This window comes from Cololabis saira, chromosome 17 (assembly GCF_033807715.1).
Source record: "Cololabis saira isolate AMF1-May2022 chromosome 17, fColSai1.1, whole genome shotgun sequence".
Lineage (NCBI taxonomy): Eukaryota > Metazoa > Chordata > Actinopteri > Beloniformes > Belonidae > Cololabis > Cololabis saira.
Window position 1 is genome coordinate 9360442 of NC_084603.1, and position 18306 is coordinate 9378747.

At 41.4% G+C, this 18306-nt stretch overlaps 2 protein-coding genes across 7 annotated transcripts in view; one reads left to right on the forward strand and one right to left on the reverse strand.

Moving 5' to 3' along the window:
• The window catches only part of vit (vitrin), a 31737-nt gene extending 25972 nt beyond the window's left edge, over window positions 1-5765 (forward strand). For all 5 annotated transcript variants that reach the window (XM_061746139.1, XM_061746140.1, XM_061746142.1 and 2 more), the window contains 4 exons: window positions 444-670; window positions 770-877; window positions 2919-3324; window positions 4299-5765. In XM_061746139.1, the coding sequence (XP_061602123.1) occupies window positions 444-670; window positions 770-877; window positions 2919-3324; window positions 4299-4477 (920 nt within the window). In that variant the 3' untranslated portion in view covers window positions 4478-5765. The remainder of the gene's footprint in view (window positions 1-443; window positions 671-769; window positions 878-2918; window positions 3325-4298) is intronic.
• A 678-nt stretch (window positions 5766-6443) lies between these two features.
• LOC133464179 (striatin-like) overlaps window positions 6444-18306 on the reverse strand; it is a 36741-nt gene continuing 24878 nt past the window's right edge. The window contains exons 8-17 of one of the 2 annotated variants that reach the window (XM_061746224.1): window positions 17291-17401; window positions 15384-15527; window positions 15133-15269; window positions 14089-14264; window positions 12799-12846; window positions 12583-12704; window positions 11615-11782; window positions 11363-11503; window positions 9788-9976; window positions 6444-7982 (exon numbers count right to left, since the gene is read on the reverse strand). In XM_061746224.1, the coding sequence (XP_061602208.1) occupies window positions 7813-7982; window positions 9788-9976; window positions 11363-11503; window positions 11615-11782; window positions 12583-12704; window positions 12799-12846; window positions 14089-14264; window positions 15133-15269; window positions 15384-15527; window positions 17291-17401 (1406 nt within the window). In that variant the 3' untranslated portion in view covers window positions 6444-7812. The remainder of the gene's footprint in view (window positions 7983-9787; window positions 9977-11362; window positions 11504-11614; window positions 11783-12582; window positions 12705-12798; window positions 12847-14088; window positions 14265-15132; window positions 15270-15383; window positions 15528-17290; window positions 17402-18306) is intronic. The other variant, XM_061746225.1, reaches the window with a different exon arrangement.

Below are 18306 nucleotides of genomic sequence, written 5' to 3' on the forward strand. Positions count from 1 at the left end.
ATGAATGAAAACCTTTATTGTCCCCGTAGGGAGATTCGGTTAATCAGCCAGCAACAGAACAGTTTAAGAAGAAAAGCAGAGTAGATTAGTTGTTAAAAAAAAAACAGTTAAAAAGAATAAAAGTCTAGTATATGTGCAAGAGGAAGTAGCGTGCAAAAAGCGCAAGTGTGCAAAAGCAAGTCCTCAGGGTGGAAGTATGGAATTTCGGACGCAGCCACTGACAAACTAAATGACAGGATGCCACTATCTTTATAGTGACACTATTACAAGCACTTAAAACACCGAAGTATCTCTCTGTTTGCCACAGATACAGCTCCCTGTGTGGAGTTTTATTATAGCACATTGGTTCTCCCTGAAGCTCATGCCCTCGTTTCAACCACAGACTTGAACATGAACTAGCAGCACCGTAACCGGCTCTCTGCCGCCCCCTGCTGTCCCCGCAGGGAAGGCCCTCTCCTACATCAACAAGCAGTACTTCAGCGACGGCAACGGGAACCGCGGGGCCGCGCCCAACGTGGCCGTGGTGCTGGTGGACGGCTGGCCCACGGACAAGGTGGAGGAGGCGTCCCGGCTCGCCCGTGAGTCTGGCATCAACATCTTCTTTGTCACCATTGAAGGCCCTGATGAAGATGAGAAACAAAACCTAGTGGAGGCCAGCTTTGTTGACAAGGTGGAGTATTATCACATCAGTGAAAGAATTAAAAGAAAATCTGCAATGTGGTATTTTAATTTCTTTAATATTTATTATTTATTTATTTCGGTCCTGCAGGCTGTGTGTCGGACCAACGGCTTCTTCTCCCTCCCCGTGAACAGCTGGTTCGCCCTGAGGAAGGCCGTGCAGCCACTGGTGAAGCGCATCTGCGACACGGACCGGCTGGTGAGTATGGCAAGCAAAAGAGCCAAAAAGCGGGCATGAAATGAACGGCCTTCTGAACAAAAAAGCGTTAAAAAACACCGTTATGATGAGCACAAAACCCGCCATAAAAAGCAGCGTTTAAGCGTATAATATAATATATATAATAGAAAAATTAAACACACACACTTTGCACTCTAGCCAAGTAGACTATGATGTAGTTCGGATACCAAAAATAAAGACATATAGGCCTAGGCTACAATGATCAAATAATCTTGTTACCTTCCATAGCATCGCAGCTGAATGGGAACATGATCTCCAGGTCCAGCAACACGAACATCCCACAGTTTTGACTTCTCCAGCTTCAGTCACAGCACCCAAGCATTACGCCACGCATTGTTCAAACACTGGCTGGGCTCTACATTTGCTTTCAAATAAACAAAACAATCATGTTTGTATGACATGACACAACCAACTTTGTTGCTGTGCAGATATTGATAAACCTCAGAGGCTTTCAGATTGTCCATTGCTTTTCCATTTATTGCCATGGATTGCACGAAGTAGGAGCAGATCTTGCTGATCGTTCTGCTGGGCCGTGTCGTCATGTTCTCCTCCCAGTTCTGCACTGAATTAGGGTGGGGAGAGTAACGCCATCTCCAGTCAAAGTAGTAGAACCGTGTTCCCATGACAATGACATAGTTGTCGACATTAAAATCTCACGAGCAGCGAGTCTTTGCTTTAGCCTAGCATCCACGCCGCTGTTTTTACATCGGTAGACGCTGCGCAAACCCGTAAAAGTTGGCGTTTCCCACGGTCTTTAAACTCTGCAAAAAGCGGCGTTCATTGAACACGTTTTATACAACCATGACCATACCTGTCAAGTTTTGGATTTAAAAATAAGGGACATTTTCCGCCGCTGTCCCACCAGCCCAACTGAGGTCCAGTATTACATTTTAAGACACTTCAAAACTCTAAAATAACTTTCAACCACTTACAAACTACAATTATGTTTTTAGAATCTGAAAGGCCGACCTTTGTTGACCCTGAAATGCTGTGGACATTAGAACCTAAATGAAAATTCCCCACAAAGGGGAATTAAAGCACATGTGTTTATTTGAAATATTTTCAGTTTATATACACATTGACTGTCTTCAAGTGAAACATTTACATTTTATTTTAATGTATAATTTTCACTCATGTGGCTCTCTGGCATTCATGACTGATGACACAGACATCGGTCATTCCCCGTGAGAGACACTAACATCGCAGTTACATATCTTTCAGAACGCGTAACTGAGCCCCATCCTGCTACTCTTTAGGAAAGTAAATTTGGTATCCCATTTTTAGACATATTTACACAAAGTTTGTTTTTTTTTGGCAGAAATGCCCTCACTCTTGTTACATCCATCCATCTCTCTGATTTGTTCCGAGTTTGCTCCCGTTGTCACCCTTAAACTCGCAAGAACTGCCACCCAGGAAACAGCAAGGGGCAGTTCTCACGAGGTTAGTGACAATTCAGTTTGGAAAGACACAGGAATGCTTTTTAAAAATTATTATATTGTAAAACAGGAAATTTATGCAAAAATACTAATACGGGAGGATGGAGGGAAAGAGGGGTAAAATACGGTAGTTTCCCGGCCAAAACAGGAGACTTGACAGGTACGAACATGACGCGTATAAAAAACGCAAACAAACGGAGCAGCCATCACTGTAAAGGAGATCTGCGATGAATTGATGTGGTCTGCTCTGATTCCTTTCTCATTGGCTTCTAACAGTTCACTTTTAACGGCTGGAAAAATCAAGGTGGAGGGATCTTAACTTTGAACGAAAACTGAGTTTTTTACACATGTCATGGTTGTACAAAACGGCATTTTTTCACGCGTCATAGTTGTAAAAAACGCAGTTTTTAATGCGTGTTTTACGCTCGTTCAAAAAGTGGTGTCTAAGGACCGTGGGAAACTTTTACGGCGGGTTTTGTGCTCATAACGGCGTTTTTTTTTACGCCGTTTTGTTCAGCAGGGCGTTCATTTCATGCCCGCTTCTTGGCCCTTCTGTCTTGCCACAGGTGTGCAGCAAGACCTGCGTGAACGCCAACGACATCGCCTTCGTCATCGACGGCTCGAGCAGCGTGGGCACCGGGAACTTCCGCACGGTACTGCAGTTCGTGGCCAACGTCACCCGGGAGTTTGAGATCTCCGACACGGACACGAGGGTCGGCGCCGTGCAGTACACGTACGAGCAGAGGCTGGAGTTCGCCTTCGGCCAGTACGACAACAAGGCCGAGCTGCTGAACGCCATCAAACGCATCAACTACTGGAGCGGCGGAACCAGCACCGGCGCCGCCATCACCTTCACGGCCGAGCAGCTCTTCAGCAAGTCCAAACCCAACAAGCGCAAGATCATGATCGTCATCACAGACGGGCGCTCCTACGATGACGTCAGGGCACCTGCGCTGGCCGTGCACGCCCAAGGTGAGGAATCCTCCAAAACAAGACACTCCCAGACCACCTGAACCAGGGGTGGAGGATCCTGGTCCTCCAGGACCCCGACCCCTGGAGGATCAGAATCCACCCCCCCTGATCTAGATTATATGTTCTTAATGATTACAAATGCTTACTTGTAGCACCAAAGACCCAAAGACTACGTTCACACTGCAGGCCTTAATACTCAATTCCGATTTTTTCCCATATCCGATTTTTTTGTGTGGCTGTTCACATTATCTTTTAAAATGTGTCCTATATCAGACTCGAGTGTGAACGCACCGCGGCCCTGAACTGACCCGCATGCGCAGAGGAACAATAACAAAGACGTCACACGCAGCACGCCGTCATACGGCGGTAAACATGGAGGCAACAGAAGTGAGGGTACATGGGTATATTTTGAAGTTTTTGTGTGGTGGAAGCCGACGAAACTGTGAGCAAGTGTTAATGAAGAGGAGGAGGAGAAAGAAAGCCGCATTTTAGCTCCGTCGCCGCTATCCTCCATGTTTGTCTTGACCTTTTCCGATCGCTTCCGAGTGACTCCCGCCCCCGCCAGCGCAGTATTATGACAACGGTCGCTCTCAAGTGACGTCAAAGTCGCATTCATTCCGACCTGGCTGTTCACACTGAGGTCGCATTGCAAAACATCAGACCTGTATCCGATTTAGAACCACATATGGAAGCGACCTGAATCTGATTTGAAAAGATCAGATTCCATGTGACTTGTGCTGTTCACACTGTCATAAACAAATCAGATCTGAGTCACAAATGAGCAAAAAATCGGATTTGGGTCACTTGGGAACTGCAGTGTCAACGTAGTCTAAAATGTCTTGGCATCCCTCTGGTGTGTCAGTCCACATTGAGGTGTCATGCAGGGTGTGTTTGTTAGTGACCAACATGTGTCAGGCCTAATCTGTTGTTGTCCCACCGCCACCCACCCCCACCCACCCCCCTACCTGATCCAGGTGTGATTGCCTACTCCATCGGCATCGCCTGGGCGGCCCAGGACGAGCTGGAGTACATCGCCACGGACCCCGACAAGGAGCACTCCTTTTTCGTAGATGAGTTCGACAACCTCTATAAATTTGTGCCCAAGATCATCCACAACATCTGCCAGGAGTTCAACTCTCAGCCCAGGAACTGAGCGTGGGCCGGCAGGGGGGGTCGGGCGTGGAGGGGACCCGGGGGGTCTGGGCTGTCCTAACACAACACTGATTGTAAATGTACTCACTCTGCTGCCCAGATGGCGGTTTCTGAATTGGCTGTGGTGCAACGTATTTGGAGAGGGAGGGAGTCGGCTTTAGGTGAGGATTGTGAGTCGGAACGAAACAAATTAAAAAAAACAGATCACTATTTTGTCCTAAAGTCATTCGTGGTGCCAGTGGTGAATCATTTCCGTCACATCTACAGTGTGACCCCGCGTCACTTTAAACAGCTCGGACCAGATCTGTTTGACAAACGGTACCAATAAGACAACCATTATAAAAAGGTTTGTAAGCTGAAACCAGATCTTTATTTATGTTAGCAAATAGTTTAAAAGGCTTAACAGTTCTGGTAATAATATTATTAAGATCTGGGTTCTGAGATACTGCTTTAGACGATAATTATCCTCCATTAACACAACAGTTTTTTTTAAGTTTTTCGTTAGAACATTCTGCAAATCATCTGGTCTGAAATGTACACATCAACAAGTTTTCCCATGTTTGGGTGAAGATTTGATGAATTCAGATGGACTGGGAACTTTTACTGCTTGGCAGCACGTTAAGTTGTTTCTTAAAGCGTCAGTAACTGACTTACTGACCTTAATAAAACCCTTAAACACAAATGCAATAGTACCTGATTGGGAAGTGATGCCAGAACAGTAGTAATGATAAAACCACCTCACTGGGATATGGTAAAGCATGCCTAACACTTCCTCTTATGGCTTAACACTCCATTAACTTAATATGGTGCTTTTATACAATTCTCTGCAAAGGGGATATACTCTCTCTTTTTTTTTTTTTTTTTTAAACACACATGGTGAATTTTGATCTTCCTAATAGGAGAGATGTGATAGTTGGGACATTGTTGAAGTTCCTCTCGGAGACTAAGGTGCTGATTTTGCTGTTGATGTGATTCATATGTGCAAACAAGAGGTGGGTGTGAGAGCTAATCTAACATCAAGGAACTAAGACTCGGGTGAGAAGTGAGCTCAAAAATCTTGGTGTAGATTTAACAGATCAAAATGTCTAATGACTCAGTCTCCGAATAGCGGTTGGTTTTAACATTGCAGTCATTCCTCGGTTCTGTTGAAAGAGTATTTATGATTTTTATCCCTCTTATGCTGTTTGTACATATGCTTATTAAAAGCCTTCTGCTTATGATGTTCAGATAATTGATCAATATATAAATATATATATTTTGCAGTTTTTAATAAAATAAAGAAAACATTAAGTGGGTTATTTGTCCTCTTTTTTTCCTGTTGATGCATTTATGTTTTGTTTTGGTCAAAACTGAATCAGATGCAAAACAGGTCTCAAGATTTGATTTGATTCATCACAGATTATGAAACATCTGCACGATACCTATGGCAACATGAAGCTGATTATTGCTCACACATTTAAGGTCTTTCATCAGTGATTTAAGGGAAAAAACTCAAAATTCAGAGTCAATTTACTGCAACAAAGTTTTCAGTCCAACTAAAACGTTTTAAGTTTAGAACGAAATCATCACTTGTGCAGTTAATCCATCTTTCATGGCTCTAAACCTTTAACTTTGAAATACTTTAAATTCAAAACAAATCCTTACCAACCGTTGCTCATTAAATGTATTTTTGAGACGAATAAAAACGTCAAAATTTGAGTTAAAGTTACTGAAAAACATCAGCTGTTCAGGCTCACGAGGGTCTGCTGGAGGTCATGGTGGCTCTTCAGGTGAACGTCAGGCGTAAGACCTGGAGACCAACATGTAACAAGGAATATAAAAAAAAAAAAAAAAAATAAGTTGAAGGAGTTTTTTTGCGCTGTCAACAGTGCAACCTTTTTTTCTCCAGTAAAATTAGAAATAGAAATGTCTCACTTGGGAGAGCAAACAGCTTTCATGTTCGTAGAAGGACCAAAATCAAAGCATGATTAATATTTTACAGCAGGTTTTATTTTGAACATACTTTCATATACAAACCAGTGACTGTGAAAATGGCTCATTTGAAGCTGCATCTCCATGTACAATACCTTGATTTACTTTTTTTTTTGTTTTCCTTTTCCTTTTAAACCTCCCCCGTTTACAGTAAACCAGAATTGAATCCCTCAGTGTTGGATGGTTAAACCATTATTTCAAATAGTCCTAAAGTACTGCACTAATTTCCTGCTAAACACTGGACTATTGTAATTATCAGGACATACATGATGCATCACATTGTAGTCAAGCATGTCCACACAGCTGGGGAAAACTACATACAGTACACGCCATTCAATTCAAACAAGAGCAAACTGGCCAAAATCTGTTAGTTACTCCTAAAATTAACATCTAAAACCAAGTCTGAGTTGCAGTTATATAACCAGAATGGTTTACTTTGGACACATATGTTTGTAATCTTACTTCTGAAGTGCACAGTTACTTGAATCTAACAAACAGGCAATATATTTAATGGTCTTTATCACTCTACCAGTTTTGTCCTGAAACGCATAAAACTGAGTCCCCAACCACACTTATCAAAAATGAGCACTCAAACTCACGCTGCACAGTAAATTTTAAGACTGAATATATATTTTGTTTATTATAAGTATTTGTAATTTTACATCCAATGTTAAAATCAAACACATTGTGACAACCAGCTTTGATTCTTCACCACCCCCACCCTCCCTGTTCTCCAAAACAAATTTGTTAAAATAACATTTTCAAGACCTTTTTAAAGCAAAGGCACATTTGTCAATATCGGTTTTTCAAAATAAAGGCAGGCCAGCAAGCAGAGTCACTCTGGGAAGCAGAGAAGAGGAAGCCGGAGAGGCCCACGTGGCTCCAGCGAGCCTTCGGTAGCCCACGTTTCCAAAACACAACACAAAACTGACTTGGAGTACGGGAGCTGGACCTGGTTTTTCTGAGAGGAAAGGTTGCGGGCCTGAGGGATCTGGAACAGGGGCAGAGGAGGAAGGACCTGGGAACCTCCTTCCTCCACTCCAAATTAATACTTGTCCTGAGCCTCCTTTCTGTGGAGGTAAAGCTTAAGTTTGTCTGTAGGGGCACTGTGACCGGTCCCACCCAGGCCTGCCTGGATGGTGGGTGGGGGACCAGAGAGCAGTTCTCCTGATGGCCTCCGTGTGAGCCCCTTCTATACAGTCACAGCTTGTTTGAGGCTTGCAGTTTCACAGGAGACCAGTGGGCTGTGTGAGGTGGGGACTGGACCCCTGCCTGACGGTCCTCCCCCTGCTGTGTCTCTATTGGTCCCTGATCATGGGAGACTGAGTCAGAGAGCAGGGCTGTGGACGGACACGCAGCTCCGCGTCATACGAACACCTTTGCGAGAGCGTCCGCCCCGGCGCTGGCGATGTAGCATTTAGATGGATGAAACGCCACATCGTGGATCGATTCCTCAAACTTCTTTCTGTGAGCTGTGAACTCCTGGATGCAGGTTTTACTCTCCAGGTTCCATAGACGGATGGAGCAGTCGTGGCCTGTGGAGAGGATGACAGGTGACACATAGCATGGTTTACAAAAAGAGACAACTTTTCTTCCCATAATGTTAGGAGAACACAAACATTTAGAAGTGATAACTGGTACGAAGGTTCAGTGGTGGAGACAGACAGATGCTGTAAAGGTTTCATCCCTGTTCCAATGAGGTCATCTGTTACTAAATGTGACATCTTTTTTCACATGTCAGCATCAAAATAACAGCGCATCTTGCCCATGAAAGATATAACTTAGGAGTCATCAAATTTCAAACATACAATAAACATTGGCACTATACATGGTATACAGGACTGTCTCAGAAAATTAGAATATTGTGATTTTCTATAATGCAATTACAAAAACAAAAATGTCATACATTCTGGATTCATTACAAATCAACTGAAATATTGCAAGCCTATTATTATGTTAATATTGCTGATCATGGTTTACAGCTTAAGAAAACTCAAATATCCTATCTCAAAAAATTTAAATATTCTGGCAATCTTAAACTGTAAGTAAGCCATAATCAGCAATATTAAAATAATAAAAGGCTTGCAATATTTCAGTTGATTTGTCCAGAATGTATGCCATTTTTTTTTTTTTTTTTTTTTTTTTTTAAATTGCATTACAGAAAATAAAGAACTTTCTCACAATATTCTAATTTTCTGAGACAGTCCTGTATATTATTTAACCTAGCCATCAAATCATCAAACCAAATGTTAGACGACAGTCAAGAACAAGAGAAAAGGGAGTCCAGCCATTAAGCCCCGGTATACTGGCGTTCTGTAAGATTTACATCCAAGTGGGTCAGCAACTTTAATCCGCTGGCCTCTACATACTGGCCCGAGCAAGAGAAAGATGTTCTAATAAAGTAGCGCCTGATTTCATCGTCTCAACAACTAAGACGTTTTCTATTTCTGCATCCCCCCCAATTCAGAATATTTAAAGGGGACCTATTATGAAAAACACGTTTTTTCTTGCTTTAACATATATAAAGTGGTCTCCCCTCAGCCTGCCAACTCAGAGAAGGAGGAAAGCTGCAGTGTCTGTACAGCCGCCCGGATGAGCCATCCAGTGTGATGTGGATCTACGAGCCGTTCAGATTCTGCTCCCTTTCGTTACGTAACGACGGGAGCGATGCGTGAAACCACGCCCACAACTAACTCCGCCGGCCGGAGCTTCCGCCATTTTTTCGTAGCGGTGTATCGCGTCATTCAGGCAGCCAATCAGCACAGAGCCTCATCATCATAGCCTCCCCGCCCACTCAGAATCCCTCATAGAGAATGAGGTTAGAGAATGGGAAGATAAAGACATGGATCAGAGGCTGAATTTCAATTTTTTTTAGCAAAAACAATCAAAAGCTTGTATTTAAGACATTCAAGGCCTGTTTAAAATAGGTATTAGATGCCATATTAGGTCCCCTTTAAATAATTACAGCGAGTGAATAAGAATAATGATGCATAGGGGGGGTTCTTCCCTGTAAAGGTGTTGCACGTGTACATAGTGATCAGAAAACTGTTTAATTCTCAGACTTTTCACTCAATTACGGAATGGGTGGATGGCACTGACATACACAAGCCGTTCTTCTTTTTTATGCCTTTTTTGTCCACCTTGGGAGGCGGAAAAAAGAGGTGATTAGATTTAACGCCTTTTCTGGAAAGTGGCTCTTACATACAAGCAACGAGACCACGAAATGTTCCCTAAACAAAAGCCGGTATTGTGAGGGCCTTGCGAGGGTTACCATGACCCGGGTGATTGAGCGTCTGCACCTTCATACAGCACAAGGAGGAACCGGCTGCTCGGTACTCACTGCCTGACATGAGATAAAGTCCATTGGGGTCCACAGCTAAGCTGGTGACGGCATCCAGGTGGGCCACCATGGAGTGAATCAGCTTCCCGCTGTTGTTGTCAAAGAACTTGATGTGTCTGTCCTCCTGTGCGGTGATGGTGATGGGGAGTGTGGGGTGGCTGAGCACCTTGTTGATCTGACAGGGAGTGCCTGGTTACAAATAGATGAGAAATCAGACTTCACACAGCAAGAAAGACACTTTTATCTTTTCCTTTTACATTTTTAGTGAAATTTGACACTTGGTACTAATTAATGAGTCCTTGACACAGTCAGTGTTTTGTGGTGTAACATTTTGTAACATGACATTAACTGTATAGACCAGGGGTCGGCAACCAAAATGTTGAAAAAGCCATATTGGACCAAAAACACAAAAAACTAATATTTCTGGAGCCACAAAAAATGAAAAGTCTTGTATCAGCCTTAGAATGAAGACAAAACATGCTGCATGTTTCTATATTAGTTAGAACTGGGGGAAGGTTGTTTTTTTTTTCATTATGCACTTTGAGAAAAAAGTCGAAATGTCGAGAAAAAAGTCGAAATGTCAAGAAAAAAGTCAAAATGTCAAGATTAATGTTGAAGTACAATCTTGAGAAAAAAGTCAAAATGTCGAGAAAAAAGTCAAAATGTCAAGAAAAAGTTGAAAAGTCAAGAAAAAAGTCGAAATGTCGAGAAAAAAGTCAAACTGTCGAGATTAATGTTGAACTACAATCTCGAGAAAAAAGTCGAAATGTCGAGAAAATAGTCGAAATGTCAAGATTAAAAAAGGAAAAGGGAAGAAAAAAAGAAAAAGGAAAAAAAAAAAGGAAAAAAAAGGTCAAACATTTTTGAAAAAGCTCCAGGGAGCCACTAGGGCGGCACTAAAGAGCATGCGTCTCTAGAGCCGCGGGTTGCTGACCCCCGGTATAGACACATGATAATGTAGTGTGATGTATAAGACCCAACATAATGTATCAGTTACGTTTAGGGTGGTAGTGGTATGAGATTGAGGTCACTGCTTTAGAAATATGCTTTCTTTTTATTACCATCACTAATATTATAGTTATTAATAACAAGAACTTCAACAAGAACTGCATTTTCTTCAGTTTAACAGCTTATCATTACTTAAACTTACTTGAAGCAAATATCATAGCTTAATGCTCCCGCATATATGAAATTACCTGACCATTTTTTTCCCCGTTTTCACAGACAAGTCGCTGTGGTATAATAAACCAGTTTTCATGCCAAAATATACAGTGAAATTAATATCACTGGTGCTGGAATCACTAAATGAGCATCAGAGAGGAAAACTGTATTTTTCACATGCAACACGTTTTCACAAACCTACATGCTCTTCTTACAGCCACCACTAGATGTAAGCATTGAGCCAAACTAGTGTAGTATCAAAATGTGTGTTTCAACTCAACTGTATATCATTTAGCAATTGAATGGATGCTTGTTGTTAATTTCCTCCCACTGCAGTTCAAACCCATCAGCTGTATTTGGGTCTAACCAACCAAGCCTTGTTGGTGGGAAACTTTCAGCATTAGTAAAACCCACCTGGCTCCAAGTTGGACTCCAGACTGAGGACCAGCTGGCGGGTCTCCATGTTAAAGAGGCCGAGCTGCCCGTTTGTAAAGGATGTGACCAGGTGGGCTGGATCGCTGCACACCAGGTCTACTGAGGATGGAACTCCCAGCTCTGAGAAATATTGAGAAAACACAGAATTTCATGCATAAATAAATACAAATATCATACAACCACACACATACAGCACATATATAAAACAGGACTACAGGAATCAGCCATTACTTTTATTTTCGTTGAAAACAGCAAGTGCAGGGGAGGTGGTATTGGCATCCCACAGTCTCACAGTTCCATCTGCAGAGCATGAGAGGAGGCGCTGGTGTGCGTTGCTGTAAACCAAGCCCCAGACTGAGTCCGTGTGTCCGCTCAGCGCTCCACGCAGCACCGAAGGGTCTGTCATGGACAGAGATGTCAAAAGTATTCACATTCATTACTCAGGTAGAAGTATAGATACTAGAGTTTAAAAATACTCCTGTAGAAGTTGAAGTATCAACTCAAATTTTTTACTCAAGTAAAAGTAAAAAAGTACTGGTTTCAAAACTACTTAAAGTATAAAATTAAAAATAATGTAAGGGGGAAAAAAGCCATTAAGGACAAAAGCCATTGAAAATGAATGCATCTTAGTATAATAATATATTAAAGAACCATATGTGTACTATTGAGCATTAACATGTGTTTCAGAGAGCAGGAGATATGATGACTAGTTGCCTATAAGTATTGTAATGGTGCAAAAAGTCAAACTTCATGTTCATGTTATCATTTATCCTAACCTTTATTGGAATGTACATCCAAGTTTAGTTGCAGGAATCTGAGGGCAACGGATGTAAGAACAAAACTGGACAAGAACATCTGAAACAACCACAACCAAATTCACTCTATCCGGATGGAGCAATTTAACTGGATAGTTTTTTTTAAAGGCCAAAATGAAATAGAGTAATAAGGCTGTTTTTAAAATGTAAGGAGTAAAAAGTACAGATAATTGTGTGAAAATGTAAGGAGTAAAAGTAAAAAGTCGTCTGAAAAATAATTACTCCATTGAAGTATAGATAACCAATATTTCTACTTAAGTAAGGTAACAAAGTATTTGTACTTCGTTACTTGACACCTCTGGTCATGGAGAACATAGGTGAGCCCTATCAGCTATCATGATTTGATAAGAAAAGCTTCAGATCCAATCAAAGCACCGCGGTTACCGTAGGAGTCATAGGGGTCGATGTTGGGGTTGGGCGTGTTCCAACACTGGATAGTCCCGTCAACCCCTCCGCTGAAACACTGCTCCCCTGTGGTGCTCATCACCACACTTAGTACAGCCCCCCTACGATTTAAAGAAGAATGAATTATAAGACTTCTGACATTGTAAACCACAAGATTTTCGTCGAGCAGAAGTGACTCGTGTGTGGTGTTTTTACCTGTGGGCCCTGAAAGTGTAGATGGGTTCCACGTCTAAAGATGTACTCCTGGAAACAGCGACTTCATTAATATGACAGGCCAAACCAATTCGATTCAACAATATCACTGTAAAACTGCTTGAAGCCACAAACAGATGAACAATTCACTGCTGTGGCATTGACTACTGAACTGCACGCGCTGCATCACCCTCTGACACGGTCTTACTCACGACACCCCGACTTCAAAATACCTTCAGTGTGCTTAATACAGAATGTGTGTGTGGGCTGCAGAGTTGTGACATGGTTTAATACGTTTTGCAAGGAAGCATGACTTCTGCTTTTTTGGTCACATGCAGTTTCCTGCAGCTGAATGATGTGATGGTGGTGTAATGATGATGAGCTATACTCTCTAGAGAGCTGTGCTGAAATGATTCACATTCTCCACGGTGGTGTGGACCACAACAAATGTGTTTGGTCTGCTTGGTAACATTCTTCTTCTTGCCATTTCCCGCTACTATTCATTCGTTGTCATTTTTAAGACAGGCAGAAAGATGAATTGCTGCAATGTCAGCAAAACGTACAGTTTCTCAACATTCATCAGCCTCCAGTCACATAAGATATGGTTCATGTGCTCCGTTGCTAAGTCTGAGCTACATGTGGGAAATAAACTAAAAGTAGCTCAGTGCATCAAGCTACAGGGCGGCAGAAAAGTGCCCCCACATGCATGTAACATTTGGTGATGTTATAGAGTGACATGAATAACATAAACGCATAAACACCAACAATGAAATAGGTCTTATATACAGGACTGTCTCAGAAAATTAGAATATTGTGATAAAGTTCTTTATTTTCTGTAATGCAATTAAAAAAAAACAAAAAATGTCATACATTCTGGATTCATTACAAATCAACTGAAATATTGCAAGCCTTTTATTATTTTAACATTGCTGATTATGGCTTACAGTTTAAGATTAAGATTCCCAGAATATTCAAATTTTTTGAGATAGGATATTTGAGTTTTCTTAAGCTGTAAGCCATGATCAGCAATATTAAAATAATAAAAGGCTGGCAATATTTCAGTTGATTTGTAATGAATCCAGAATGTATGACATTTTTGTTTTTTTAAATTGCATTACAGAAAATCACAATATTCTAATTTTCTGAGACAGTCCTGTATAGGCTACGTGTGTATTTGCTGCATAAAAGCATAAATCAGTGTCTAACAAAACAAATAAGGTAGAAACTGCCATAAATTCATCAAAGCCATGAATCTAAAATGGTTAATTTCATTATGAAAAAAGAAATTCTCACTTTTTGGCTGGCGCAGTCTTTTGTAAATTCCACATCTTGAGCGTGTGGTCCTCTGAAGCGGTGACGAGGACCGGCTCCACGGGGTGGAAGGTCAGAGCGCGAATCCCATCAAAATGACTCCGCAGAGTGAACTTGGGGTTCCAGGTTTTCCTCATGGCATCTGTGTTGTTGCCAATCTGAGGAGAGAACATCAGAACTTTATATCCAAATTAAGTGTTAACAGTTTCACTAAACACATACTGAGATCCAGAAAGGTCCCTGTTAAAGCTGTTGTGTTTATTAATCAGTAATATCTAGATTTTAGTGTGTTTATGTTTTTTTTTTAAAAGAAAGCAAAGGTAACAGAACAGCAAGAATAAAACTCCAAATTTATCGCAATGTAGTAATTTTGTAGTTAATCAGTAATTCTAGGAAAATTATTTTTCAGGTAATAAAAAAAAAGTTCTTATTTACATTTTTAATGCATATTTTTGATAAACATCCTTAGAGAACATCATTAAGAAATTCTCTTAGACCATGTTCACAGAACAGACCGTGAGCAGATATTTAACTCTCCTTATAATATCTTACTGAATCACCTTCACTTTTTAATGTTAAGGTAGCTCTGATTTTCTGACAACCGGAATGGCAACCACACCAGTGAGTGGTCCTGCATGTACAACGTGCTAAAAATCAATCAGCAAAAGGATAAAGTGACAATTGTCAGTAGAGAAACGTCACCAAAAACAGCTGGAATAGCTGCCATCCTGTCTCAATCAAATCTGGCTTTATTATGGTCTCTTGTCAAATCAAATGACACATGCCCAGTGGTATCTGGTGCACACATGTACCGTTTCAGTGTTCACGTGAAAGCCTGATCAAAGAGACTTTTGTTATGAATAAGTTATGAATGTGGACCATCAAATCAGATTTGTGTTGGAACTGAACAACGAGGCTAAGTAGTGGACATGTAGCATTAGATGGCTGCTTCTCATTAGGTTCTGACAGTAACATGAACATGAACAGAAATAGCTCTCCAAATGCATTCTGCCTCTTCCCACTTACATCATATACCAGGCCGTCAGCCTCGTTGGCCACTGTGAGCCCGGCCAGCTCCCCCAAGCCCAGCTCGCTCTCCATGGCCTCGTCCGTGCCTATAATAAACGACTTCCCTGAGGTGGGTGGGAAAGTAAGCGCCTCCACTGAAGAAACATTGAGAAGATAAAAACACAAGCTGAAACAGGCAGCAAAAAGGTGGAAGGAACTTAATCCAGTCTCATAAAAGAGTTTACACTTAATTGCTTCTTCTAAAGCACCTTCATCTGGTCGGTTTCCCTCATGTTCGTTAAAGCGGGGCGCATTGGGTCGGGCCTGAGGAGTGGATGGAGGCTGTTGGTGAGACAAGTCCTCGGCATCCCGCAGGTTGGCCAGCATGTCCTGTAACTTGGACCGGTTGGGCCCTGTTAACAAGTGAGATGAACCGTTGACAAACCAGACATGCAGTTGAGGAGACACCAAAATGAAGAAAGTAAAAAACAGAAACTTTCATCAGAAAAAAAAATGCATACAGGCTGAAAGAAAAGGCTTGAATGAGTATGGAAGGAGACAGCACTCACAAGATAGAAAAGAAATCAATAAATACACAATGTAAAAGAAAAAAGTGAGAAAAGGAAGCCATCAGCAGTCTTTGTTAGATAGAAAGATTTTTTTTAAAAGAGATGTTGAGGCACAATAGAGGCTGTGTGCTGGAGACTTCTATAAAACAGAGTTGGCTGTTATAACAGTCAGCCAAAGAAACATATTAATTAAACTAATACTAGATTCTTGTCTTTTGACGTTTTTTTCAAACTGATCCCAATATTTACCTTGGCTAAAGAAGAAACTAGATTTTCAGTCATCTCTTCCGCCTTACATGAGAAATGTTTGAAGTTATTGCCAACAGCATTATAACTCTTCAAATGGGAACATACAAAGCTGCATTAATCAATAATCAACGATACAAAGATTCAAGCAGCAGCCTGTTAACTGAAAACAAGAGAAGGCGGTGTGATGGACATTTAAAAAGCTTGAGCCATCAAAAGCTTGATGTCTCCGTTAAAGCTTCATTAAAATCCACCGACATGTTTTAACACTAAAATGGATTTAAAATAACAACGACGCTAAAGGCTGATTGGAGGCTTCACAGATGTATGTGGGTGGATTTTATCCCTTATGGTCAGATTCAGGGTAGATATTGTTATGCCTGTATTCCCAGGACAGACACAGCGTGCGAGTGGTTTTGATCTTTTAATTTCACTTTTTGACTGAAACAGAAACTACATGTATTAAAAAATAAATAAAAATAAAGAAATGAAAAAAAATCTGCCCACAAGAACTCCTTGACACATCAACCAAAAGTCACAAAGCACCAAAACAGAGTGAAGAGAAATAAAAAAAAATGTTTTGGTAAACCATATGGGAAGAAAGCAAAGTGTAAAGAGTTGTGCTGCAGTCAAATGAGGAGGAAAGCGAGACAAAGTGAGTTGTTGATCTCATGATCAGGAGGGAAAGCAGCCGCTCGGGTCTCATAAATGCAGAATCTGAGCGCTCTCTGGTGCTGAATGAGTCTTGAGTGGGCTGATATTTTTGGGAGCAGTAGTATTCAGCTGAGTCAACTCTACGATTCACTGAAAAAGCTTTTATCTGATATTCATTTAAAATCAGCAGCTAAATTATTTGTTATCATTGTATCAATGGGGCGGACAGACGATGATAAACATGGTGATCATTATGTTTTTATTCCTGGAGAAGACACAGAAACGGATGACTGCAGAGACCATCACTAGCCCAGATGGGACACAGATGGCCTTATTATCACAGCTACATGCCACACTGATCTGATATTTAAAATCGTGTGAACAAGATAATGATGTGGACATGGATATAAAAGAAGAAAGAAAACACTTAAATGGGACGGACAAACATGCATCAAGCATTATAGATTGGGAAGGGAAATCATCATGACATTCAGTGTGCGCAAGCAGTCGCTGGAAGATTGAAGAGATTTCAGCATGAAAGTAAAAGACGACAGAAAGAGGCCAAACCAGGAGCAGCTAGAAAAGGAGATGAGAAAATAATGAAGATGCTCAGATTTGATTTTGAGGCTTTTTCAGCTGAACTCAGGAAAGTCAGGCTCTAAAAAGAGAGGAGAAGGAGGGAGGCAGCAATGCCTAACAGGACTTACTCTTCACCCCCTTTTTCCCCCTGCGCTCCTTTTTGTACTGCTCCTTGAGTTCCTTTATCAGACACGGGTCCACGTCCCACGCCTCAGAAATAGGACCTTGCTCGTCCTTCTCTACATAAGGGGAAAAAAACCAGACCGAGAGGCTGTTGAGGAACTGCCCTGGTCAAGGAGCAAGTGGCCTGGCAGAGAGAGTAAGCTGCAGACGCCGGTCACGCTGTTGATCCAGGGACTGGCGAGTTGTTCAAGTCTGAGAGGAGCTTTTTCTTTTCTTTTTCAATAAGCCACTATCCCCTTCAATGAAACAACTGGGAGCAGTACACACAGTCGTGTTCTGAATATCCCCAATCTTTTTATTTTTTCTTTCTTTTTTTTAGACAAATCAGAGTTGTTGCAGGGAAATTAATGCCGTGTGTGGAAGTCTGTGATTTGAACAGTTGCTTAATTATCAAGCAGCACAAAGCAAACATACGTTATATATTAAAGATCAAACGATTTTTTAAATCTTAGATTCGACTCAAATCTGAGTACAGACTTAAAGAATATTTCAGCATGACATCCAGCCCATTTTCTTCTGAATTTGGTCTAAAGATCAAGTGACACACAAAGGAAATCAGGGTTGATCTGATGACACACAAGTGGAAGACACATTGTGGTCACAGGCTGGCTATGGGAACACACAGTGGAGGAGATAAACTATGGGTTAAACAGAGACACTCCCAACATTATGACTCATGATAACAACATGACATATGAATGAGAACTGAAGTGTTTCTGGAAAGCCACCAAATTGAATCAACAATTTAACCCTTGTGCTGTTGTTGGGTCAAAATGACCCAATTCTTCTATCCCTCTTTCCTCCTGCCATGCTCTTTCCTTCCTTCTTCCTTTCCTCTTTTCCTCACCCTCCTTTACTCCTTTTTCTTCCTACCTCCCTTTCGTCATTCGTTCCTTTTTTACCTTCTTTGCTTTTCCTTCCTTCTTTCCTTATTTTCTCCTTTCCTTCCTTCTTCCCTCCC